Source organism: Mercenaria mercenaria, chromosome 6 (assembly GCF_021730395.1).
Source record: "Mercenaria mercenaria strain notata chromosome 6, MADL_Memer_1, whole genome shotgun sequence".
NCBI lineage: Eukaryota > Metazoa > Mollusca > Bivalvia > Venerida > Veneridae > Mercenaria > Mercenaria mercenaria.
In genome coordinates, this window is record NC_069366.1 from 10,926,975 (window position 1) to 10,946,932 (window position 19,958).

Below are 19,958 nucleotides of genomic sequence, written 5' to 3' on the forward strand. Positions count from 1 at the left end.
TGTAACCCAGTATTTTTAAAAATGTCTAACCCCTAACCCCTTTGTTTCCGAATAAAGTCATTTTTAACAGCAAAAAAAACCACCCTTTGAATTTTTTTTAAAGAACTGCATGAAATTTTCACAAAACTTTGGGTGGCCTGTACCATCCTTTCAAGGGGTTTCTATCAAATTAGTTCCCAAATGGTTTTTAAGGGGTTTTAAAAATAATAATAAAAAAAAAAATAATAAAAAGGTTAGAAAAAGAATTTCCTTTCAAAAACCCTTGAAAAATGGTCATTAAATCTCGTCGTAACATCCTTTTTTGAAACTCTTTTGAAATTTTGGGCAAAAAGGTTTTCCCCAAAAACCCAAACCTAAAGGGGGTGCCAGATCAAACTATAAGAAAAAAATAATTTAATTTTTTTTAATTTTCTATTTTTGGGCCGTTACCAAACTTGTCCGTTAAACAAAACAGGGAAAAAAATTTTTAAAAAAAATAAAAAAAGTTTCTGCAAACCCCAAAAAAAAAATAAAAACGAAAACCTTTTAAAATTACTTTTTCTCGTGACTACTTAATGAAACTAACCCAAAATTGGGCATAGTATCCTTACTGGAAACCGTTCCAAAAAACTTGTTTAAAAAGGCTTCCCTTGACCGCTTTAAAAGAACCCCACCCCTTTTAAGTGGAAAAAAACTTTAAAAAACTTCTTTGAAAACCTGGGAGCCCTCCTTTAAACCCAAACTTATTTCCCCAACAAACACGGGATCAAACCTCTATCAAGTTTATTCAAATGGTTTCTCTTATTATTATAACCTCTTTTAAAAGCCACAAGAGGAAACAGATCTCTGCTGACTAACGGATGAAACAGAGGTCTTCTTCAAACTGGTCTATAGCCCGATCGGGATCCTTTCTAAATTCTTTTCGCATGTTTCCGTTTTACGGCAGGTAGGGGCCACCTGAGCTTAAAATCAAACAACTTTATATGACTTCTTTATTTTATCTGCATCAACTTCGAGCTTTATATTTTATTTAAGTGTCAAATCGACACAAATGAAGCCCAGCTTTTGATGGTGGAAAAATGCCTATCATACCAATCGTACCTCTCCGCACATTGTTGCATGTAAGGGCTTGCAAGTGGATAAAACCAAAGACATTTAGTCGACTATTTGGATGGAGGTTCATCAAGAAGCTCACAAGAAAAATTCTTTACGTCAAGCGAAGTTTCGAGCCCACATCTCAGAAAGGCATTTGATCCGAAGTCAGCTACCTTTACTACTCGGCCACGGAGGTTCTAGCATAAGACAGGTGAAAGTCAACTTCTTCAAAAGCACTACGATGTAGATTTGGTATTGAACAGAAAGCATAGGATTTTACAATGACAAAAACTGAATCTCTTGCTATAGCTAGACAATGCAGGTGTAATGAAGTATTTCGACCCCCATAGAATAATGACCCCCCGGTCATTATTCTATAGAAAAAGTGACCCCCCGGTCATAGTATTATGACCTCCAGATCATAGAACTATGACTACCCCACGTGAAGTAAACTGAACCTCACGAAGAATATTGACTCCCATAAAAAAAACGACCCCCGGTCATTTGGTCAAATTTAGTGAGAACTCCGGCCATTAGCCCCAGATACCATCACTTGACACAGAAATCAGAGCATTCCGCAACGGGAAAAGGGATTCTATTTCTAGAAGCTGTATCTTGGTGTATACATTTTTTTTCAGGAAAATAACAATTCACAATACGTTCACAAAACACACCAGTGTCAATAATCCCTGAAAACTTCGGCATGAAGTAATTCTTCAGAAGAAAACTGCACAAGAAACTGCTAGCATAGAACTTAGTATTAATAGAAGTTGCAATACTTAGCAGTGGCAGTGAAGTACGTTAGCGGCAACAATAGAAAGTAGTAGTAGTAGTAGTAGTAGTAGTAGTAGTAGTAGTGGCAGTGGCAGTGGTAGTGGCAGTTGCAGTAGCAGCAGCAGCAGCAGAGGAATAAGCGACAGCAACAATAGCAGCAGGAGAAGAAGAGGTAGGTGTACAAGACGTATTAGTGGAAGCAGGTATAGTAGTATCAGTAGTAGCAGTTGTAGTAGAAGAAGAAGAAGTACATGTAGTAATAGCAATAGAAGTAGCGGCACCAGAAGCAGTAGTACAATCAAAATGTTAACTATTGGCAATGGAGGGTATTAGAGTTGTAGATCTAGTAAAATTGTCCGTTAGGTTTGGTGGGGATCACTTTTTAATAGATATTATCGTCGAAAGTCTTTTTATGAGCCGGTGTTTTACACGGAAAGAGTAACTTTTTTAAATAGAATAATGTCCGGGAATCGATATTGTATGAGAGTTCGAATGTAGTAATTTCGGCAGTGAGTATTTTACATGGAAGGAGTCACTTTTTCTATAGAATAATAACCGGGGTCGTTATTCTATGAGATTCGAAGAGAGTCATCTTTAGGGAGTCAGTATTTTACTTGGAGGGGTCAGTTTTTCTATAGAATAATGACCGGGGGGTCGTTATTCTATAGAGTTTTCAAAGGGAGTCAGTTTTTTATAAGGGGGGTCAATATTTTACAGGAAAGGAGTCACATTTTCTATAGAATAATGACCGGGGGTCGTTATTCTATGGGGGTCGAAATACTTCATTACACCGGCCGTGCATCAAGCTGTGAGTATATACCAGAACACTTATGCTTTATTAGTAATGCTGCACAAAATAAATGAAACAGGAAATTAATAAACACTCAATATCTTTTCTTTAAAAATGTAATGTCTGAAAACTAGAAACAAACCAAATCAATATCCATTTGCCAGCTATAAAAATGTAAATAAATAAATGTAGTAATCTATAGTTGTTAACATAAATCTTTTTGAATTTGAAATATTCAAATTTTTAAAATACTTCTGAGATTTCATATTTCATAGAAGTGTAAAAGTGGATTATATTTATTACTTTCATTGTTTCAAAATGTTCATTGTTGCGTAACTACACTTAAATTCGAAAACATAGTATTACAAATTATAAATAATCAGAAACTCTTCCCAAACTATAATTAATTACATAAATACCTATACTAACATACAGGTATGTATCCCAACGTATTACAATGTAAAAGAAATCTAAAGATTACGAGAATTATTTTAAATTTTTACCAATTTCTATATTCTGACGTTATGATTTTGAGTATGATGTTGCACTGGTCATCTGTTACAATTAAAACGAAACTGAATTAAAGAAAAACAACTGGTTTGTTTCAGTGCAATATCAAAATGTCTTTAAAGCGTGAACATCAAATTTAAATGTTCACTCGAGGCTGAACCACTCGCTAAGACAGTGCATCTGAGGTTCCCTCGGTAAAATATATTCATTCATTGAAGCCTAACTTTTTACAACTGCTTTTCTGAATCACTTCCCGAAGTGAATCTTTCAGTTCTAAAGATGTTCAACAATAGGGACAGACATATTTTGTAATATACTTATAACTTTGCTATTCACAACAATAAACAACGCGATAACTTGAATATTCATTTTCTTTAAGATTACAATAACCAATGGTTTATGTGCCATGTCAAAACGCATGAAGAGAAAGAAATAGCATTAAATTGTTGTAGAAATAATCTACTTTAAACATTTATTAGTCCTCGTCTAGAAGTCATCCATTTTACCACAAAATGACAACATTTCATAACATAGATTATATCATGTGGCTTCTAGTATTTAGACAACACATTAATTTCTTTCCTGACCTCAAATGACCGGTTTTGAACTGAAGTTTCATGAACATTAGGTAGAACATGTTTTCAGGAATGTTAAAACGGTTTTTTCAAGGAAAAGGCCCAGTGACATAATGCTGACTCTTTATGACCAAGATTCAAATTTAACTTAAAAGTTCAGGCAGATTTCATATTTTCAGAATAATCACTCTACTTCTGATCACGCTATGGAAAAGTAAAAACATAACCCGCATTAAACACATTTATAATACAGAAACAAATATTTTTTCAATCTTTCAATCAAGAATACAATATTCCTAATAGCGAGTTCTTCTGCTAACATAAACTTATCTCATCTATTCCAAAAGAATGGAAAAAAACTGGAGCTGCAAAACACACAAATCCTTTGGGATAAATTTGTTCAATGGCTATATGAAATGAGTAGAAATGTAATTCAAGATAAGTTTCTATCATTTTTTTTTCACTTCAGAAATGAAATAATATCATTCATTCTCTTTGTTTCTAAATACTATATATATATATATATAGTTGTAAAACGAAAAAAGGCGTATCAAACATACCTATTTTTAAACAAAAACTGTCCAACATATTAAAAAAATCGAAAAGTATAGGTTATTTCAAAACTATTTTCTCGATAATTTTAACCATAATTGTAGAAATTTCATATAAGTGTTCAATATTATAAGATTCTTTCACTGTTTGTAGGTGCAGATGGGAATTTTCGGCCTTGACGGTAACTGTTTAGACGATAACGAGGCTCCAGCGTGTAAGCAATATTTCCTTTTTTTTTTATTTTTCTATTACGTGGCCTCTTGGATGTGAACAAGGGTTTTCTATAACTTAACCTAATGACATAGTTTTAAAACTCATATAACGCAGTTTTAATATTGATTAAGGTTTTAATGTGGTAAACAAGCTGATAAGAAATTACTATGATTAATAAGAAAGTATCGTCTCTAAAATGATTACAATTTCTTTTTTGTAGTATGATTTGACCTAGTAACCTGATTTGTGAAAAAAACACCATGTAAATGTTTGTTTAAATATTGCTGTGTATAAACACCAACATTTGTTAATATAATAAATCATGTTGTTCTCATGTTTACATGCTGTAGAACCTGATTGTAAATAAAAGTATCCGTCTGTCTGTCTGTTTGTCTGTCTGTAACCTAAGGTAACCAAGTTCATAACTTATCATAGATTTTATAGAGGCAATTATGTTGCCAAAAAGGTACAGATATAGATAGAATATTGTTTAAATCAGACAAAAAGCAGAAGTTATATAATACAGCATAAATTTCTTAGAAACAGTTTCGTGCTTTTTCGGCTAGTTTTGGGCTATATGCCAATGCTTGATCTGTGGTTTACGGACAACAGCTAAGACATCACATCGGCAATGTCTGCGGCGTTTCCCGCGTCGTTTAGTGTTTGATGTGTTTAATTCTGTATGAATTTTGCAAGTGAATTTCTCGCATCAACAACTCTAGACGATCTAACAGAGCTTTGTCAAGACTGTCTTTATCTACTAGTAAGTGGATCTCTATAACACCATATATTGTTCCCATTCCATAGACACCTTTCATTCTGAAAAGGTAACACATAAGTACTTAATGACTTAATGTTTGATCTATTATTTCCGTAACAAAGTTTTCGGTATGTCTTTGAAATTGTTATACCCAGTTCTTAACACCCCAATTGGTAATAAATATGTTAATATATTTTGAATAGTTTTTAATCAATGATCAAGAAATAATTGATAGGGTAGTTGTGTTTTTCATAACAAAATGAAACTATTCTTGATACCAAAAAAGTTCCAAAATTGAAGTCATTGCTTTTTTTATAGAAGAACTGTTATAAATTTTTAAGGATATTTCAGGTTGCATTAAAGCAACAGCTCCATGTAAAATTTTGGAAAACAAAACACACTGGAAAACTACAGTTTTTGTCATAAAATTGACATTTTGTTCGAGTATTTTTAAGGTTCAGAAAGTTAAGCCGTCGAGACACGTAGAATGAAGTATTAAAAGATAAAACAGGACTGTACGAATGCACCTGTTACGAATTATGTCGATCAAACGCATTTATAACATTACGTTATGTAAGGTTATATAACGTAACTTTAACATCTTCTATCGTAATTTGTTTTTAATATCAGAAACAATTGACGAGACACTATCTTAGAGAAGTTTTTAGACTTTGACAAATATCTCTAATATTATGTGTTGATGTTAAACATATTCCTATTGTTTTGACAGTACTTGGAATATTTGGAAAGCATTCTTTTTTAGATATAAGAATTAAAAATTTGAACTTACGCCAGAATATTGTGTCGTAGGCTGGTAGGGATCGTCACAGTGGAATCTTTATGTGGGAATTTATCGTGCTTTACGATCGTTTGTTTCAAATAACCATCTATTTCGTATATCATTTTACTCATGGTGATTGATACTTTTCTCATTGAAGATATTTTCTTTTCTGCATTCGAGGACGCGTCCTCAAAGTCTCTTTGAAGAAAAAGCAAGATGAAATCAAATGTAAAACAGTTTGAAGGATTCAATACTTTGGATTCAAGTTCGAGGACGCCATTTTTGACATTTTGTATTTCCATATGTTTAGATACGTTAGTATGCTCAAGTTTACCCAGCACGTACCGGGTTTTGTTTGAAACTGATTTAATCAAAACGTCTTCAAACTCAGTTACGTTTAGTAGCCGAGTGCATAACCAAGTGGGCAAAGTATATTTTGAGGACACGAGTGTTATTATTGTGCATCTCACGTGACGTGCCAAACGAGGTATTACTTGATTAAGGAAAGATTTTCTATTATGTTTCAAGTAAGAAATATCTGATAAATAAAACCTATTTCTTAGAAAACCTAAAATGGCCGACAAAACCGGTGTCTGGTGCAAAATACAGGTTTGATTCTGTTCTATTTGCCGTCTTTTCTTAACGAATAACCCAAGAAATGAACGGATCCTGATTAACAACTCAATGATGCAGCGTTCGTATATATATGAAATGCGGTGTTTAATATCACATTCCCCTGTCGAAATAATGACATTGTCAGTGTCTAAGACACAGCCAAGTGTCACCTCTGCTTTCAGACGAATTTCTTCTCGAAAACGTAGTATTTCTTCATCCGATGCTGATTTGCTTGTTTTGCAGGCAATAATAAATGAATCTGCAAATTCATCTCGATCTCTACCTGTCTCTTTCAAATATTCAATTGTCTGCACTATCTCCTGTAAGACAAAACAAAACTGTAAAAACTATATCAGGCTTATAAAAAATAGTAGATTATACAGAACTGAATTACCATCTAAATGATATTTACTTATCTTTTATGTTCGTTAATCATTGCAATGTGTTTCAAGGGACAATTCTTACTGGTTTAAACACATGTCACTTATTTTAATACTAACATATAATAGAAACATTTATAGTAACATAAAAAAATCAATTATCAAATTTTACCAACTGGTATTCACTAAGTGACTAATTACTAGAATTAAGGTAAAAAGAAAGTATATCTTTCCAAAATAACTATGTACTTCTAAAACTAAATTCAACAGTTGAAAGTTTATAATATAAACATATTTATTTTTAAAAACGTCAACCATATTATTTTGTATACAATTAGTGAATCTCATTGAAATTTTGTCGAGGTCAGTCATTTTGATCAGTATACATGTAAACAAAGACACTCATTACAGTATAATCTTGTTGTGTCATGTTTGCTTTCAAACAGAACTTTTGAAAGGCTTTGAAAAATGATAACAGTGATTTCTGTGTACTTTGTTCTATTTATTTATTAATTTGCGAGCTAGAATTTTTCAACATTGAAAGCCAGTAATGAGCTTTTGCGATTCTTAAATAATTATTTCTCCCACCACACAGTGGTGTGGGCGACATGTTTATTGACACCTGTCTGCGTGTATGTGTGTCTGTCACAAATCTTGTCCGCACTCTAAGTCAAACATTTCTCATCCGATCTTCACCAAACTTTAACTAAACGTGTTTGACCATAAGTCTTCGGCCAAGTTTGATACCTAGCCAAATCGGCCCTTGCACTTCGCAATTATGGCCACTGTATTGCCGAAAATCTGCCTTTTTGCTGATGTTCACCAAACTTGAACCAAATGTTTTGATTATAACTCCTAGGCCAACTTCATTAACTAGCCAAATCGCCCGAGGCACTTCAGAAAAATGGCCCTTGAATTACCCAAAATCAGCCTTTTTACTCTTCAAAGGCATATTTGTAGCGAGTAAACAGTATATAAAGACTGACTTACTATTTAGATGATTAGGCAATTGTGGGAGACATGCGCTTTTCTCAAAAGCAGCTCTAGTTTCGTTATGTATTAGCATTAAAATATGAGCGATAATTCAACTTTCATCAGATTTGGATTTTCTCTGGTTATAGGAACTGGAAATAAATCCTTAAGAATTGTTTCAGTATAACGCTAGGACAAGTTAAGTTAGGCGATAACCAATACACTAGCAGCTTACAAATGTAAAGAAAATATTTAGAAATGAACACTTCTAAACGAGGCTGGTCTAACTTTTTAGAAGTTTGGACGAAACGGAGCATAGTGCGCGCTACATAACTAGTTAAAATAAAGCAAAATATAGTGCAAATAACTATACGTACCTCTGCGACTGTTTGTTCCAAATCATCTACTTTTACATAACAAATGAATACAGTAATACAAGACGTTGTAGGTATACGTTTGCTGTCCTCTACATTCTGTACCGATACAAACAAGTCATCCGGAGTAAGATCGCCTTTCCCAACAATAATGATGTTAAAACCATTTTTGAGAATATCGCTCAACTTGTTGGCATCTAATAATAAATGTTCATCATGCACGTCTTTAGGTAGTGGACCTATTAAAATAAAGACAAAGCGCATCTATTCTGAAAATGACAGCACAATGTACTTTCAGAAATAAACACTATATACAAATTAAAGGAATAATACCATCTAACAGACATAACTTGAACTTGTTTTAAAAACGTTTTCAGACCGACCAATGGACCCAAAAATAATTTAACTTTCCTTCATTTTTCCTGGATTGTGTACTCGTACAAACCTGTTTTCCGCAGGTAACTGGTAACTGCCAACGGTCTCACATGAATCTGGGGTAGAGGACGAATGGTTTCAGATACATTGCCTTTTATCAAACCATCATGAAGAACATACGCCGCGCCCGGGGATCGAACTCACGACCCCGCGATCCGTAGATCTGCGCTCTCTCTAATGAGCTAAGCGGGTGGGCTACTTTATCCGTTTGTTTTCGAAGTACATCATTCGGAACTACTACGTTTCCCAGGACCCGATACACATTGTTACTAAGTCAAGCACAAAAATGGCCGAAATATACAGATTACAATGACCAAGAAAACATATTATATACCACTTTTGACTTTTATGTCTTCAATACAGTACTTACTTAAAATTCTTTTAAACCTTTGCAGTAAATCCCTAAATCTTCCGTCAAAATAGTAGAGACGTGGGTATGCCTCCAACGAGGAAGTATAATGAAAATACAATCGAATTCTGGTACTCATCTGAAATTTTCAAATACGAAAGCGTAACAATGATATATTTTTAGGAACGAGAATTGACAAACATTTCAGTAAAACATACAAGTTTGTTAGAAATTTCTTGGTATTATGTAAGACTCGGAAATCAACTACTGAAACTTTTGTCTTGTTTTCATAACGTTGGAAGTGAAAAATAGTAGTTCAGCCTTCATTTGATACATACTTGAGATATTAGGTAGCAGGGTACACTTAGATGCGAAAATTTTGGGCACGGGTGGTCTTACATGTAGCGAGTCGCAATATTGCACTTCACTTATGAGCAGAATCAGAGTGGCCATTTTATAAATTGCGTGCATGTTTTGTGCTTTTAATTAATGGCAAGATCAGGATTCTCATACAAGAATATAGGAAGTTAACAAAACGAAAGGTTTACACCATCCATGAAAAATAGCATGCCAAAATCATCAATTTTACACTTTTTGAACAGCCTGCAATGATCCCGCTGCAAGAACCATGCCCAATTTTATTGCATTTCTCAATTTAGTAGTCCTTACTGAACGTCAGGATATAAACGGAATGGGGGCCTATCCAGCTCGTTTTTTCACAAAAAAGCGAAAATGTTCCTGAGTATCAATCAAAAAGTACAGAACCCTTCCGTGATTTGAATTTTTCCGCGAAAAGGTGTCTCATTGATCATACAAAGCTACCAGCAGTTAGTTTTCCAACTGACATCAGAGTTTTACATGTATCGGCTGTATAAATTTTCTAAAGAATTAATAATCATTATCTCTCACCTTAATTTACAGACATCCAAAATCACGAAGTTCAATTTATAACAAATATTGACGGGGGCCAAAATTCGAAGTGTACCCTGCTTCCTTACTTGGAGCTTTTTTGGGCTAACTTCCTGTATAAGTAGAGCAAGGTAAAGATGAGGCTGTAGGATTTTGATGCTTAGATGACTTCAATAAAAGTAATATTAAGTAACTGGTAATTATTATATCTGTGTACGTTATGTTACAATGAACACGTATTTTACTGAAAGAATGTACATTTCTATTTTCTATTGTTCTAATAGTTAGTAATTCTTCTGAATTTTTGATGGCAAGAATATATCTTTACATTTTTTACTTGTGTGAGAGGTATTCCAAATAGGCCCGATTGATATACCTTTACATTTCAAAGTCAAGTATTGAGGTTTTTTATCTTGTTTTCCATTTTTTTTTTTGGAAATTAAGGGTAAGTCAAGTTATTTTTGCCTTAATGGTATATATACATCTGATGTAAGTTCGGAAACATTAACAGCGTTGTTCAGTCACTCAGACAATTACTGTAACCCCGGAAACGTTCGCGAACACTATATTTCGCGTTTCTATGACGACGGGCAATTGAGCGAATGCAAAGATTCGCAGAAGTACATCGGATGCAAAATACGCGATTTGATTTAAAAACATACATGTACATTTATATCTATGAATATACATTATATGAGCATAAGAAGTTGCAAAAGGGTTGAACCAAGAGTTCTGGAAACATCAGTAAACGCTTCTCACCTACATAGATTTGCAGGAATACATCGGACTCGAAATACGTGAAAACATAATAACACGAGCACGTAACAAACAGCTGCAGGCAAATAGCAGAAAAGATCGCGGATAAATAATATCCATTATATTCTTAGACTTTTATCAATCTACCAGGCTTTTCGATCATGAGAGAAACGTGTGTTCCACAATATACCGTTGGCAATAACAAACCACTGTATATACTAAAATGAAAGAGTATTGAAAGTGGAAACTTTGTATGTGATTGTAGTAAATGTATCAAGAATACATGTAGACCTACTTATTAAAACTGTTCTGACTACCAATGAAAACTACAAACGTTCGCATTTTCATAGTAGCTGATTGTTTCTTGACTATATACCGTCGCAGAAACAAACCAACCACGAAAGGCACTAACTTAATAGCGTGAAACCATTTCTACGTATACAGTAGGTTAGGTAAATTTTGGCCCGAAATTCCGGTGTAACAGCCCAGTTTCTCCCCCAGTTAGTTCTTTCCGCGGGAAAAAAACTGACTAGTCAGTTTCCCATATACTTGACCTATCAGATGGGGGAAGAAATTGACCGGTCAGTTCTTCCCCCCCCCCCCCCACCCCCTAGCCAGTACTTGACCTGTCTGCTGGAAGAAGAAATTGACCGGTCAGTTCTTTCCCCGCTTGGATATACTTGACCTATCAGGTGGAGGAAGAAATTGACTAGTCAGTTCTTTCCCCACTAGCGTATACTTGATCTTTCAGGTGGGGGAAAATTGACAGGTCAGTTCTTTCTCCCCTAGCATTATACTTGAACTGTCAGGTAAGAGAAGAAATTGACTAGTCAGTTCTTCCCCCCCAACCCAGTACTTGACCTGTCAGGTAGCGGAAGAAATTGGCCTGTCAGTTCTTTCCCCCCAGCCAGTACTTGACCTGTTGAATGTGGAGAAGTAATTGACCGGTCAGTTCTTTCCCTCCCCCCCCCCACCAGTCAGTACTTGACCTGTCGGGTGGGGAGAAGAAATTGACCGGTCAGTTCTTTCCCCCTTTGCATATACTTGACCTATCAGGTTGGGGAAGAAATTGACAAGTCAGTCATTTCCCCCATAGCATATACTTGACCTATCAGGTGGGGGAAAAATTGACCGGTCAGTTCTTTCTCCCCTAGCATTATACTTGAACTGTCAGGTGGGGGAAGAAATTGACTAGTCAGTTCTTCTCCCCCCCCCCCCCCCCCCCCCCAAGCCAGTACTTGACCTATCAGGTTGGGGAAGAAATTGGCTGGTCAGTTCTTTTCCCCCTAGCCAGTACTTGACCTGTCTGATGGGGAGAAAAAATTGACCAGTCAGTTCATTCTCCCACTAGCATATATTAGACCTATCAGGTGGGGGAAGAAATTGGCCGGTCAGTTCTTTCCCCCCAGCCAGTACTTGACCAGTCGATTGGGGAGAAGAAATAGGCCGGTCGGTTTTTTCCCCACTAGCCAGTACTTGACCTGTCGGATGGGGAGAAGAAATTGACCAGTCAGTTCTTTCTCTCCTAGCATATACTTGACCTATCAGGTCGGGGAAGAAATTGACCAGTCAGTTTTTTCCCCCCTAGCATATATTTCACCTATCAGGTGGGGGAAGAAATTGCCCAGTCAGTTATTTTCCCCCTAGCATATAGGTGGGGAAAGATATTGACTAGTCAGTTCTTCCCCCCCCCCCCTTGCATATACTTGACCTATCAAGTGGGGGAAGAAATTGACCGGTCAGTTCTTTCCCCCCTAGCCAGTACTTGACCTGTCGGGTGGGGAGAAGAAATTGACCGGTCAGTTCTTTCCCTCCTTGCCTATACATGACCTATGAGGTGGGGGAAGAAATTGACTAGTCAGTTCTTTTCCCCCTAGAGTATACTTGACCTATCAGGTGGAGGAAAAATTGACCGGTCAGTTCTTTCTCCCCTAGCATTATACTTGGACTGTCAGGTGGGGGAAGAAATTGACTAGTCAGTTATTTCCCCCCTAGCGTATACTTGACATATCAGGTGGGGGAAAAATTGACCGGTCAGTTCTTGCTGGGGAGAAAGAACTGACTGGTCAATTTCTTTTCCCACCTGACAAAGCAAGTACTGGCTAGCGGGGAAAGAAATGACCGGTCAATTTCTTCTCCCCACCCGACAGGTCAAGTACTGGCTAGGGGGGAAAGAACTGACCAGACAATTTATTCGCCCACCTAACACAGCAAGTACTGGCTAGAGGGAAAGAAATTGACCGGTCAGTTTTTTCTAGCAAGTACTGGCTAGAGGGGAAAGAACTGACCAGTAAATTTCTTCCCCCACCTGACAGGTCAAGTATATGATAGGGGGTAAAGAACTGACCGGTCAATTTCTTCTTCCGATCAGAAAGGTCAAGTTTTGGCTAGGGGGGAAGAACTGACCCGTCAATTTCTTCCCCCACCTGACAGGTCAAGTACTGGCTAGGGGGAAACCGACCCGTCAATTTCTTCCCCCACCTGACAGGTCAAGTAATGGCTAGGGGGGAAAGAACTGACTAGTCAATTTCTTCCCCCACCTGACACTTCAAGCACTGGCTAGGGGGGAAAGAACTGACGTGTCAATTTCTTCTCCCCACCCGACAGGTCAAGAACTGGCTAGGGGGGAAAGAACTGACCGGTCAACTTCTTCCCCCACCTGACAAAGCAAGTACTGGCTAGGGGGGAAAGAACAGACTGGTCAATTTCTTCCCTCACCTGACAGGTCAAGTACTGGCTAGGGGAAAGTAACTAACTTGTCTATTTTTTCTCTCTCCTGATAGGTCAAGTACTGGCTAGGGGGGAAAGAACTGACTGGTCAAATTCATTTCCCCACCCGACAGGTCAAGTACTGGCTAGGGGGGAAAGAACTGACTGGTCAAATTCATTTCCCGACCCGACAGGTCAAGTACTGGCTAGGGGGGAAAGAACTGACTGGTTAATTTCTTCACCCCTGACAGGTCAAGTACTTGCTGGGAGGAAAGAACTGACCAGTCAATTTCTTCTCCCACCTGACAAAGCAAGTACTAGCTAGCGGGGAAAGAACTGACCTGTCAGTTTCTTCTCCCCACCCGACAAGTCAAATACTGACTAGGGGGGAAAGAACTGACCAGACATTTTCTTTGCCCACCTAACAGAGCAAGTACTGGCTAGAGGGGGAAGAAACAGTCAGTTCTTTCTAGCAAGTACTGGCTAGAGGGGAAAGAACTGACCAGTAAATTTCTTCCCCCTACTGACAGGTCAAGTATATGATAGGGGGGAAAGAACTGACCGGTCAATTTCTTCCCACTTAACAGAGAAGTACTGGCTAGGGGGGAAATAACTGACTGGTCAATTTCATTTCCCCACCCGACAGGTCAAGTACTGGCTAGGGGGGAAAGAACTGACGTGTCAATTTCTTCCCCCACCTAACAGAGCAAGTACTGGCTAGAGGGAAAGAAATTGACCGGTCAGTTCTTTCTAGCAAGTACTGGCTAGAGGGGAAAGAACTGACCAGTAAATTTCTTCCCCCACCTGATAGTTCAAGTATGTGATAGGGGGTAAAGAACTGACCGGTCAATTTCTTCTTCCGACCTGAAAGGTCAAGTTCTGGCTAGTGGGGGGGAAGAACTGACTGGTCAATTTCTTCCCCCATCTGACAGGTCAAGCACTGGCTAGGGGGGAAAGAACTGACTGGTCAATTTCTTCTCCCCACCCGACAGGTCAAGAACTGGCCAAGTGGGGAAAGAACTGACCGGTCAATTTCTTCCCCCACCTGACAAAGCAAGTACTGGCTAGGGGAGAAAGAACTGACTGGTCAAGTACTGACTAGGGGAAGTGCTCAAAGGTGAGCTTTTGTGATCGCCCTGTGTCCGTCGTCCGTCGTCGTCCGTCCGTCAGTCGTCCGTCCATCGTGCGTCCGTCCGTCGTCGTCAACAATTTGACTGTTAACACTCTAGAGGTCACAATTTTGGCCCAGTCCCAATGAAACTTAGTCAGAATGTTACTCTCAATAAAATTTTGGGTGAATTGGATATTGGGTCATCTGGGGTCAAAAACTAGGTCACAAGGTCAAATCAAAGGAAACGCTTGTTAACACTCTAGAGGTCACAATTTTGGTCCAATCGTAATGAAACTTGGTCAGAATGTTACCCTTAATAAGACCTTGGACGAGTTTGATATTGGGTCATCTGGGGTCAAAAACTAGGTCACCAGGCCAAATCAAAGGAAAAGCTTGTTAACACTGTAGAGGTCACAATATTGGCTCAATCTTAATGAAACTTGGTCAGAATATTACCCTTAATAAAATCTTGGATGAGTTTGATATTGGGTCATCTGGGGTCAAAAACTAGGTCACCAGATCAAATCAAAGGAAAAGCGTGTTAACACTCTAGAGGTCACAATTTTGGCCCAATCTTAATGAAACTTGGTCAGAATGTTACCCTAAATAAAATCTTAGAAAAGTTTGATATTGGGTCATGTAGGATCAAAAACTAGGTCACCAGGTCAGATCAAATGAAAAGCTTGTTAACACTGTAGAGGCCACATTTATGACTGTATCTTCATGAAACTTGGTCAGAATGTTAATTTTGATGATCTCAAGATCCAGTTTGAATCAGGGTCATGTAGAATCAGAAACTAGGTCACCAGGTCAAATCAAAGGAAAAGCTAGTTATCACTGTAGAGGCCACATTTATGACCATATCTTAATGAAACTTGGTCAGAATGTTAATCTTGATGATCTCAAAGTCTAGTTTGAATCAGGGTCATGTAGGATGAGAAACTAGGTCACCAGGTCAAATCAAAGGAAAAGCTAGTTATCACTGTAGAGGCCACATTTATGACCATATCTTAATGAAACTTGGTCAGAATGATAATCTTGATGATCTATAGGTCACTTTCAAATCTAGGTCATGTGGGTCAAAAACTAGGTCACTGGGTCAAATGGAAGGAAAAGCTTGTTAACACGGTAGAGGCCACATTTATGACTGTATCTTCATGAAACTTAGTCAGAATGTTAATCTTGATGGTCTTTACGCAAGTTCATATCTGGGTCATGTGGGGTCAGAAACTAGGTCATCGGGTCAAATCAAAGGGAAAGCTAGTTAACACTTTAGAGGCCACATTTATGACCATATCTTAATGAAATTTGGTCAGAATGTTGATCTTGATGATCTTTAGGTCAATAGATCAGGTGAGCGATACAAAGCCTTCATGGCCCTCTTGTTTCTCTCTCCTGATAGGTCAAGTACTGGCTAGGGGGGAAAGAACTGACAGGTCAAATTCATTTCCCCACCCGACATGTCAAGTACTGGCTAGGGGGAAAAGAACTGACTGGTAAATGTCTTCCCCCCACCCGCCCCCGACAGGTCAAGTACTTGCTGGGGGTAAAGAACTGACCAGACATTTCCTTGGCCCACCTAACAGAGCAAGTACTGGCTAGAGGGGGAAGAAATTGACCGGTCAGTTTTTTCTAGCAAGTACTGCCTAGAGCGGAAAGAACTGACGAGTAAATTTCTTCCCCCACCTGACAGGTAAAGTATATGATAGGAGGTAAAGAACTGACTGGTCAATTTCTTCTTCCCACCTGAAAGGTCATGTTCTGGCTATGGCGGGGGGGGGGGAGGGGGGGAAAGAACTGACCGGTCAATTTCTTCCCCCACCTGACAAAGCAAGTACTGGCTAGGGGGGAAAGAACTGACTGGTCAATTTCTTCCCCCACCTGACAGGTCAAGTACTGGCTAGGGGAAAATAACTAACTTGTCTATTTTTTCTCTCTCCTGATAGGTCAAGTACTGCCTAGGGGGGAAAGAACTGACTGGTCAAATTCATTTCCCCACCCGACAGGTCAAGTACTGGCTAGGGGGAAAGAACTGACTGGTCAAATTCATTTCCCGACCCGATAGGTCAAGTTCTGGCTAGGGGGGAAAGAACTGACTGGTTAATTTCTTCCCCCCCCCCCCCCCCCCCCTCTCCCACCCATAACAGGCCAAGTACTTGCTGGGGGGAAAGAACTGACCAATCAATTTCTTCTCCCACCTGACAAAGCAAGTACTGGCTAGCGGGGAAAGAACTGACCTGTCAGTTTCTTCTCCCCACCCGACAAGTCAAATACTGGCTAGGGGGAAAAGAACTGACAAGACATTTTCTTTGACAACACAGAAAATGACGTCACTCGACCTTCAGCTATTTCCGGAAGTAAATAAAATGAAAGTAGAAATGCTAAACTTGAAAACGAAAGCCGCATTTTGATTCGTAGATAGTCAGGGGTCACCCCGTCTAAATGTATGCGCGTGGACTTCTTTTTTTTTTTTTTTTGCTATTGGGGAGCCAATTTTCAGCACTTTATTACGAATTGAAAATACCTGGGCTTTAGTACAGCATGTCAGCACTTAATCTATGAAAAAGTATTTGAGCTCTGGATAAACACAAATCCCACAAGGGTACATTGATAATTTTGGAACTTCATCAAATCGCTCAAAATGTCATTTTTGATGTTGTCTGAGAGTGTCAGTATATGCCTCAGATGTAAGATATAACCGTATTTGAGAGCTGCAGACCTAGACATTTCAGAAATATTTCAAAATAAGTTTCGTGTAATAAATGTTGTTTCTACGGAAGCGAGAAAGGGCCATCAGACGCTAATACGTTTTAGTACGTTAAGGCTGCGGAAAGGATATGCAATTTAAATAAAAACTGACTGACGGAAATGAAAAACAGGCTAGTTAAGAATAACCAAGAATAACCAGTTCCAATTCACTAACAGGGGAAATAATTGACTAGCCAGGAAAATTGATGAGGGGGGAAGGAATTGACTAGTTAGTTTTTCCCCCCATAAGAATGATCAAGAGTAACCAGTTGCGATTGTGTGTGTGTGTGGGGGGGGGGGGGGGGGGGGGGGGGGAAGAACTGACCAGTCAGTTTCTTCCCCCTAGTAAATAAAAGAAACAAAGGTTATCTAAGAGAGTTTTCAGATGTCCTAGTACAGATTTTACACGGTGTTTAAACGACTGTTTTTGTTGTCCAAAATATTTCTGGAAAAATATATGGATGGAATTGGCTAGTTGTAACCCCATTTCTCCTCATCAATATTGACATCGTTCGTACTCTTCCAAATTGCTCCTTCGCCAGTGATGTTTGTTCTCCCATGTATTTTTAGAACAATTGATTAAACTATTTCATGAGGACAAATGTACTATGCTATGCTAGAATATATATTATTTTTAAGTATTTTACACACATTTGGATATTTAACAGTTTAGTGACTTACAATTGCAAAATAATATATGCAAATGGAGCACAAATCATACTTCAGAATATGTGATATTATTTATGGTTATTATTAGTAGGTACTAACCTGCTCAAATTCCGACGAAATGAGTAACATTTGAAGACATAAAACAAAGTTCCATAATCCTTAGTGATGACCCTGAAATAAACATTTACATTTCATTAACTTTAAATTAAGTAAAAAAAAGTCCAACATTAATCGATACAAATACTAAATTAAGTAACGAGATGGAAAATACATTTCTATTTTTATCATTTCTATTTATATACGTTTATACTTACACTATATCAATTACATTATCTCTCAGATCGAAAATGTGATTAGCATTATCGGTAGTACATTTGTTGGCAGTTTTTGTAGCTGAACATTCGACAGTCCAATTTTCGACTGAATTGATTCCATGACATTAATTGATTGCAAGGAATCCGAAACAGAAAACATCAGCAGACTGTAGTGACATCAGCAGGCTGTAGTGTTAGGGAAATATATTTAGTAACATATACTTTGAATGCCCTTTATCTAAGCTTAAAGATAGATAACCCATTGTGTAAATGTTATGATCACCGCTTTCATACGAAATGAATAAAGGAGTATATTAAACGATTTATTTATGGACCTTCGCCAAATGGATCAAATCACACCGTTGATGACAACTGCACTAAAATAAAACTATTCAAGACAAGTGCGTCACAAAGAGTACGATAAAACTTTAAAGAATAGATTAAACTAACGTGATAACGTCATGCTATCATGAACCCGCGTGACAATACAATTGCTTTGATAAGAAGTAAAACTAAATGAACAGGTCATATACGAGGCCATCAACATTTGGTTTAATGATCTATTAAATTGAAAGCGACTGATATCCCTGTAATACCGTTTTGTTAGCGGAAATAAGAACTGTCAAGTTTCCAAGCACCGATGGTGCAGTATATTAAAATATTTTTGTTCAACTCCAAGGATGTGCCATTCTGCTAAATCTCAATTGACAGTCGAATATGTCACTCACATTTACAATTAATGGTGCTTTTAAAAGCTCAGGACTGAGTAAGTCCATAAACGTACAAGCACAAATGATATAGTGTACATAACTGGTCCAGATCCAACGGCACGTACTACACTTACACACATATTTAACCACGGAATATATGTTTCAGGCCCCGGTGATAGGGTAACCTCGTCATAGGCAAACAGCCGCTACTTGCCTTATAGAGCATATATGGAATAAAATCAAGTTAAAGAAAGGCACCCACTACTGTATTCGCCGGGATAAGAAATATAAAGTCGGCACAGTTGGTGTAAATGGTTAATTTACTTTTCGGAAAGGATTAAAGTCACCTAGGTAGAACCACGACCCTACAGACGTCAGCTTGATGGCTTTCCCATACGAATAACTACTTCTCAAGCAAGGCTTGAACCCACATAAGCATTATGCAATTTATTTGAAGTAGACGACATCAAGCGCTCGGCCACGAAGGCCTTGTTTACAATGTTAAGTCCAAGTGAAGCGTTAACAACAAACAATTGCTTGATTATTATCAAGATGGCAAGTCATAGCATAACGGTCAGAGGTGCCAACGAAGGTTTATTGGACAATGCCCCTGGATGGCGGTCGCAAGATTTTTCACATCGTGTGGCTTGTAATTAGAATAACGAAAACGTATGACTATTCAAGTATTGGTGCTAATGTATAAAATTTTCTCTAAATCACAGATGAAGTAGAATCACCAGAAAGCGGATTAAAACACTGGGGTCAATTGATCCCGGGGGTCATGATTTGAACAAATTTTGTAGAAGTCTAATAGGCAATGCTACATATCAAATATCTAAGATTTTCCTATATAAAATCAAGTGACCCCTGGGGCGGGG

The 19,958-nt window shown here is 37.9% G+C and overlaps 1 protein-coding gene across 4 annotated transcripts; it reads right to left on the reverse strand.

Moving 5' to 3' along the window:
• Window positions 1-4,273: 4,273 nt before the first annotated feature.
• Window positions 4,274-18,494, reverse strand: LOC123550320 (uncharacterized). 4 transcript variants are annotated; one of them, XM_053545091.1, is made up of 6 exons: window positions 18,371-18,494; window positions 18,156-18,227; window positions 9,176-9,293; window positions 8,374-8,609; window positions 6,039-6,964; window positions 4,274-5,307 (listed from the first exon to the last, which is right to left on the reverse strand). In XM_053545091.1, the coding sequence occupies exons 2-6, from the start codon at window positions 18,183-18,185 to the stop codon at window positions 5,145-5,147; spliced, it is 1,473 nt and encodes a 490-aa protein (XP_053401066.1). In that variant the 5' UTR covers window positions 18,186-18,227; window positions 18,371-18,494; the 3' UTR covers window positions 4,274-5,144. The 4 variants fall into 4 exon arrangements, 2 of the variants coding, with proteins under 2 accessions (XP_053401066.1, XP_053401065.1); XR_008371253.1 differs by lacking the exon at window positions 9,176-9,293; XM_053545090.1 differs by lacking the exon at window positions 18,371-18,494 and having other exon boundaries at window positions 18,156-18,305.
• Window positions 18,495-19,958: the final 1,464 nt, after the last annotated feature.

What these genes read in the sequence shown, in the direction of transcription:
- LOC123550320 (XM_053545091.1), bottom strand. Translation starts at nt 18,185, where the DNA reads ATGTTACTCATTTCGTCGGAATTTGAGCAG. An exon ending in TTTCGTCGGAATTTGAGCAG is followed by an intron (nt 9,294 to 18,155) that starts GTTAGTACCTAC and finishes TGAAAATTTCAG; the next exon opens with ATGAGTACCAGAATTCGATT. An exon ending in CTACGACACAATATTCTGGC is followed by an intron (nt 5,308 to 6,038) that starts GTAAGTTCAAAT and finishes TTACCTTTTCAG; the next exon opens with AATGAAAGGTGTCTATGGAA.